This window comes from Rhinoraja longicauda, chromosome 25, assembly GCF_053455715.1.
Source record: "Rhinoraja longicauda isolate Sanriku21f chromosome 25, sRhiLon1.1, whole genome shotgun sequence".
Lineage (NCBI taxonomy): Eukaryota > Metazoa > Chordata > Chondrichthyes > Rajiformes > Arhynchobatidae > Rhinoraja > Rhinoraja longicauda.
The window spans coordinates 11,531,197-11,538,108 of record NC_135977.1 but is presented as its reverse complement, the minus strand read 5'-3'; the positions used below and the strand labels follow the sequence as shown (position 1 = coordinate 11,538,108).

The window sequence follows — 6,912 nt, the reverse complement described above, 5'->3', positions numbered from 1 at the left end:
CATGCCCTGGAGACACAACCCTGGCGATGAAACCGTTCGTGAACTGCGCCGTTTTCGCCCAAACTGTTGAAAAGTTAATTACCTGAACTTAAAACTTTTGCTCAGCATATATACTAATATATTAATGAATATTTAGGATATCATTGTTTTGGTACAAAATAGTCAAGCAATGCAGGGCGATAAATGACACCTTATTGCTCACTTCTCCTCGTTAAATTACATTGTGTAATGGCTGTGACTGAAAAATGTATAAAAGAAAACAGACATGTAATCTATTCGCGTGAATTTTATTTCCAAATGTATCAAATCAAGACATCATATTTTTGAATCAAGTACAACCAGATCTGGCGATGTTTGTCTTCAGTGGGTTAGCCTGAGCCTCGTGTTTAACCACACAGGAGTAAAGCTCGTGTGAGTTCCAGTCTGACGCTGGCAGAGTTAGGTAACTGCTGGTACTGAACGTGTTGTCCTGATCCTGCTGGGCTCGGCCTGTGTCGATGCCGTCACTTCTCGTGCTGCCGTCCACCGTCCACTCAATGTCCACAACGCCCGGGTTAAACCCGTTCACCAAACACACCAAAGTGGCGGTGCCCTTTCGCGCGATTTCTTCCTCTGAAGGTCCAAGGACGGACACAGCGGGAGGCCGGGGACCTGGAAAATAGAAAGAAGTGCAGCATAGTGAATTATTAACGCAGGCTTTCCGAATCAAGTGGTTACTTTTCTTCCCCATGTTCCAGAGATAGATCATTTGCCGTGTGAGGGAAAATTGAGTCGACGGGGATGCAGTCTTAGGATTTTAGAGCAATGAGTGACATTCGCATCGAAACGGGCAAACTCCTTTCAAAGTCTTGAAAGTTTGCATGCAGCGAGAACATTTCCCCTAGCACGAGAGAGAACAGATTCAGAATATCTTTCAGGGCGTTTACGATTAATGTGAACTGAGTACCTTCGGAGCCAACTGGAAGTGTCGGGTAGTATACTGCTGCTCCCATTTGTTATGTTTTTATTTCCACTACTTTACAATTAATGTTTTCCAAACACGTGAAAAAATATTTGTGCAACAGAAGATCATTAGTACAGTTTCTCCAAAGGTCTGGAAACAATTCGCAAATGTAAGAATGAATCCACGATTTTAGGTAGATATTTTGGAAAGAGACACACACGTAAATACGTCGTGTTCCATTCAATGTTCTTACATCCTTGTGGTTGAAAATGTAATTCGGGCAATCTTCATGTTTTCGATGTTAAATGAGTGATTCACGAGAGGTGGGGGAAGGTGGGGTCGGTCAGAGGAATCAACATTAATTAAAGGGGGACTCTTACAATTAAATGCTTTGGTCGGTTTCACTCGATCCTTGAAATTATAAGCAGCAAGATTTGGAGTTTAGCCACCAAACTCAAAATATTTCAGTGATCAATTCAGATAATTTCCGCTACAACCCCCCCCCCCCCCCCCCCCCTCCGTCACTTCAATTGTTTACAACTTTGCACTATCTCTGATGAATGTGCCAAACGTGTATTCTGCTATCACTGGGGCGTCGGGATGTTCACCCCCTCAACCAACCTACTCGCATCGACCAAGATCCCGTCCGGTTCACAAGAAGAACAAATTCAAAAGTCTGCTAAGCAACTTCATCCTCCTCGGGATACTTACACCTGGGTAAGATCATGGGTGCTCAAGTCACACAATGTGCAAATTCATTAAATGCATTTTCCAACAAATAACGGCAGTTATTATGAATTAATGTTTATCGTTACACCAAGCCGAAGAAGAAATTTCAGTTCGAAAGAAACGTCCCCAGATGTATCCAGTCGAACTTTACGGCGAAGTTCCCCATAGGATATTGCTGAACACAAAATCAAACAATTCTCGACTTTCATCGGTGCATCAGTTTTGGCTTCGACACTGACACAGCTAATTTGCTTTTGAATCTATCACACATGCCTATGCTCCATCCAGAGTTAACCATTCCCGTCTCCTCTCAAATACCTTACTGCCTTTCGATACTGGGGTTGTGAAACTTAAGATATCAATGCAAATTCCCTCTTAGTGTTAATAAAATCCATTGTCATCTCAACGAATGAAGCAAGACTGCTCAAGCCAGTTCGCCCTCAATAGAGTAAAATACAAAGTGCTGGAGGAACTCGGTCGATCAGGCAGCATCTTGGAAGGGAATGAACTGCTTCATTCGCTGCCTGACCAGCTGTGTTCCCCAGCACTTTGTTTTATTCGGGATTGAAGCATCTGCAGTTTTTGTACGGTCTTCTTTTGCTATCTTAAAACACAGTTCACGCCGCCCTCTTTTCAATAGCACTAAATGCTGCTAATACTGTGGCAGCAGAATGGATCGTTTTGGACAAGCTCCTGAAAAAGCACGAATTAAAAAAATTCTTGGGCTGCGGAGATTGTACTACTTTGAGAGGTTACACTGACCGGGGCAGCGCTCTCCGAAAACAAGGACAATATCATTGGAACATAAATATTTCCTATTGCCTTTGACAGGTTTAGATGCAGGGATGCCGGTTCTAGGCTTTGAATTCTAGAAGGGAGGGGACGATGAGGTGAAAAGACTGAGGTGAAAATAAATTTAGTTATTGGATGGCGATGAATTATTTGAAATCTCAATCCAAGAGCGCTGTTGGAGCCGACTGTATGCAACACAGAGGTTACGCTACGGGCTCCAAGGCATGTTCTATTTGAATGTTCCAATTGAATATTCTAAGTTTGGAGATGAGTGAAACTTGGAACAATTTCATGCATCAGCCCCTGCAACGTCAATCGAAAAATGCTCGCCGTGGTGTTTGCTGTGAAATAAAATACGGCGTGCACATGTTTTACAATTGCGTTTTTGGTATTTGATGACAATAAGTTTTAGCACAGGAGTCAATTCAAAATTTATTTCCTCGTCGAACTTTACGGCGAAGTTCCTCACAGGACATTGCTAAACACAAAATCAAACAATTCTCGACTTGGATCGGTGCATCAGTTTTGGCTTCGACACTGACACAGCTAATTTGCTTTTGAATCTATCACACATGCTTATGCTACATCCAGACCTAACCATTCCCGTCTCCTCTCAAAGTTGAAACGGTCAGTAAGAGGATCATCTAATAAGTGACTCCGAGATCCGCTCCAAGTTTTTAACACGCAAACAGGTAGACTGCAGATGCTGCAATCTAGAGCAAACAAAAACAAACTGTTGGACGAACTCAGTGGACCAGGCACCATCTATGTACATAACGCCTTGGAGTTAGGACTTTGTCTCAACCTGAAATCTCCACAGACGCAGCCGAACTCGCTGAGCGCCTCAGCCAGTATGCTTATTTCCCCAAGTTTATATCACGCTACGCAGAAGGAAGTGCATTTCGTTTTCTTTAGATCTCACCGGAGGCTATTCACGTACCCTGCATTAATACATTATAATGACATCCGTTTCAATTACTATTCACGAAGCAAATTGGGTTTAGTTTTACACGCTTCCGTATTATCGCAAGGATTGGAGGACGACTTGTTGAGCGTTTTGAAAAACGGTTAAAATTGAAAGCTGGTGATTTGTCAAATGCCATTTTTCAGACAGCCATTATTTTACTTACTGTTCAGATTCAGTTTGGTTTCCTTCCCGAAGGTAAGTACACCAGAAAGTCCCACAGCACAGAAATAATCGGCGACATCCTCAGCTCGCAGGTTGGTGATGGTCAGGTGCATCTTGTTGTTTGGCTCATCCACGGTACCGGTGAATCGATCTGGAATTCCAGAAGCTCTGGAGCTCTCATACCACACAAGGACCGGGGCGCTGCCTGGCTTGTGCCAGTACCAGCTCGTGTAGTAGGTGCTCATCTGGGCTCCTGACATGGTACAAGTGAGCTCGACAGTTTCCCCCGGAGAAGTAGAGATGGACATAGGGTCCCGAGCCAACAAAATCTCTGCGGATGAAGCTGGTGAAATAACAAATTAATATTCGTAAACATACAATCTCTCAGCAGAACGCAAAGAGCAGCTGCCTGATGATTATGTTTTCTACTTACGATGGAAACAGAACACGAACGCGGCCAGAACGCGAATCCATTCAGACATGGTGAAGGAAATGGTGAGGGTCAGAATCTAAATGCTTTCCGACAGAAGTCCGTTTCTGGTTCTTTAAAAATCATCCCTTAAGAGCTCCTCAACATCACAACGTCACTGAGTTTTAATTATTCATGCAAATCTACATCCATGTGACATCGAATTACTGGAGCATTGTAGAGTGATATTGACAAATCATCGGGCTTTTTTCTTGCTTGGGCTTAGGGAAGGGGCGGAGGGTTTAATTAGAATCATAGAGAACAGAAGCGTAGCAAACTGCATGCCCAGTTGCAGGAACTGCTATGTAGTCAGTGGGTAGGCAGGCAGATATATTTTGTGTAGAAACAGAAAATGCTGGGGATGCTTAACACCTCAGAGAATGCATGTGAAGGGAAAAACGACTTTAACTTTTGTTAAGTCAATAAAGCTTCACCAGAACCAAAGAAACCAGCTCTTCATAGATACTGCCGAGTGCCACCAGCATTTCCCGTTTTTATTTCAGATTTCCACTGCCGCAATTTTATCTTTATTTTCAAATTGGTATTTTTGGTTGCGAGCTAGAAAATGTGAAAAAAAACGCGTTGAAGATTTTACGAAGGGTTTTGAAATTAACCCTTCGCGGCAAATTAGCCGTTAATTTGCGGTGACTTTATAAACCATATTGTTTCTTTGCAGTTGTTACCTGTACTGATAAAATGCTATGAAACGTACAGGAAAGAACTGCAGATGCTGGTTTTAAATCGAAGGTATACACAAAATACTGGAGTAACTCAGTGGGACAGACAGCATCTCTAGAGAGAAGGAATGACTGATTCAGTCTGAAGAAGTGTCTCGATCCGAAACGTCACCCATTCCTTCTCTCCAGAGATGCTGCCTGTCCCGCTGAGTTACTCCAACATTTAGTGTCTAAATGCTATGAAACGTTTCGGTTTTCGATGGCACCACATAATCTTTGCAGCAAACCACCTTATTCTTTTTCTTGGAGAGTTTAAGCTTCAAAACTGTTATCAATGTGTAAATGTATATTATTAGGTTATAGTATTGTATGACGAGCTAACAATTCAGAGAATGTTCCCACCATTTCTGTGTCCATCGCCAAAGGACTGAAAGCATTAATACCTCCATTGTCAACTCTAAATGCTCAGGGCAGATTGATGGTCAAGTGCAAAGTAGACGATGTGTATCATTTCAATGAAGATATGTGAAAGACAATTGGGTTTTGCATAATTACATGAAAACACGATAAATCATTGAAACACATTTGAAAAAATAAAAGGCCCATGGGTATCTTGAAGGGTTTATCGTTGTAGGCAATAATATAGTGAAACATATTTCTGAATGGGTAAAACAACAAATCAGAAAATAAGGACATTTGGAAACTTTTGAGTTACATTGGCGCAATTGGGTAGGCCGAGATCATTGTCGAGAAATTACAGAGTTTAGGAAAATTAGTCATAGAGTCATAGAGTCAAAGAGTGCTACAGTGTGGAAACAGGCCCGTCGGCCCAACTTGCCCACACCGGCCAACAATGTCCCAGCTACACTAGTCCCATTTGCCTGCGCTTGGTCCATATCCCTCCAAACCTGCCCTATCCATGTACCTGTCTAAATGTTTCTTAAACCAGTCTGGCCTGTGAGGTCATTCTGAGGACTGGATGGGCACGCGTGACATGGGTTAGTACTTTTTCAGTCTTCAACGCACCGGACAGCGGACATAACATTAATGACTTGGAACCAGTTTGTCCTTGAAATGGTATTGGCTTAATGGTTGATTTGGCTGCTGATCAGTTCCGTGACGTTTTCGGACGTTAGCTTGTATGCGGAAGTCACAAACCACACGACTAAGGTCCACCAACCATGTTAGCTTTGCGCTCCGTCGCTGGACATTTGGCTGCATTTACACTCAGAGAGCAATCCGCTCTGAGAAAACGCGGCACAGGAACGCCAACTGATCCGTTTGAGTAAAATGTTTCATCGTGTGCTTCTTTTAATATCATACGATTATTTTAAAATATTGGAGACTTTCTGATATAGTGAGGTTTTTTTACAGTTGTAATAGATGACAAATCTGGAGGTGGGTTTTGCAATCTATTTCAGTGGTTTATAGATGGAAATTATCACGATTCCTTAATTTCATCCAGTTAAATTGTGCAAGAAACATATAATTATGAATGAAAATGCTGTACATCTGAAATAAACAGAAAAATCTGGAAGCAGTTAGTCGGTCAGATGGCACATATGATCACAGAAGTAGAGGTGACTTTTCAGATCCATGGCGCTTGGTTTCTTCGGGAAATCATTCTTTCACCACCTCAATTAAGTAGGGATGGTATTTTAGCTGGCTCTTGATCCAGTTCCTTTTTTGACTCCATTTTTTACCTCACATTTATTCTCCTTCCACTTCTGATGCTATCCATAACGTTAACATCCATTTGAACAGGGGTCCTGATCCGAACTGTTATCTGTCAATCTCATTCCTCAGAAGCTGCCTGGCCCACTGAGTTCCTCCAGCACTTTGTTCTTCCCTCAAGATTCCACCAAAAGCACTCTCTTCCGTCTCCATAAAGTTGAATGGCCCAATCTCGTTGTACCCCTGTACAATGAAAATAAAGATATATTGTATTGTATTGTATTGTATTGTATTGTATTGTATTGTATTGTTTTGTATTGTTTTGTATTGTTAACGTGTTCCTTGTTCGATGTGCACTGTTCAATCTCTTTTGCACTCCCGCCACCACCGGGATGACCAAACAATACTGCGCCATCTTGTCTCCTCTCTATTCAAGATACAATTATGTTGTGTAAACGATTAGGGATGTCAATGATACACCAAAGAATATAGCGCAGGT

The 6,912-nt window shown here is 42.2% G+C and overlaps 1 protein-coding gene across 1 annotated transcript; it reads right to left on the bottom strand.

Moving 5' to 3' along the window:
• Positions 1-271: 271 nt before the first annotated feature.
• On the bottom strand, positions 272-4,145 carry LOC144605662 (immunoglobulin lambda-1 light chain-like). The gene is made up of 3 exons (XM_078421136.1): positions 4,027-4,145; positions 3,595-3,936; positions 272-651 (listed from the first exon to the last, which is right to left on the bottom strand). The coding sequence occupies exons 1-3, from the start codon at positions 4,073-4,075 to the stop codon at positions 329-331; spliced, it is 714 nt and encodes a 237-aa protein (XP_078277262.1). The 5' UTR covers positions 4,076-4,145; the 3' UTR covers positions 272-328.
• Between the last annotated feature and the right edge of the window lie 2,767 nt (positions 4,146-6,912).

Coding starts and splice junctions, on each gene's coding strand:
- LOC144605662 (XM_078421136.1), bottom strand. CDS start 4,075: ATGTCTGAATGGATTCGCGTTCTGGCCGCGTTCGTGTTCTGTTTCCAT. Junction 3,937..4,026: donor GTTCGTGTTCTGTTTCCATC/GTAAGTAGAAAA, acceptor TTATTTCACCAG/CTTCATCCGCAGAGATTTTG. Junction 652..3,594: donor AACCAAACTGAATCTGAACA/GTAAGTAAAATA, acceptor TCTATTTTCCAG/GTCCCCGGCCTCCCGCTGTG.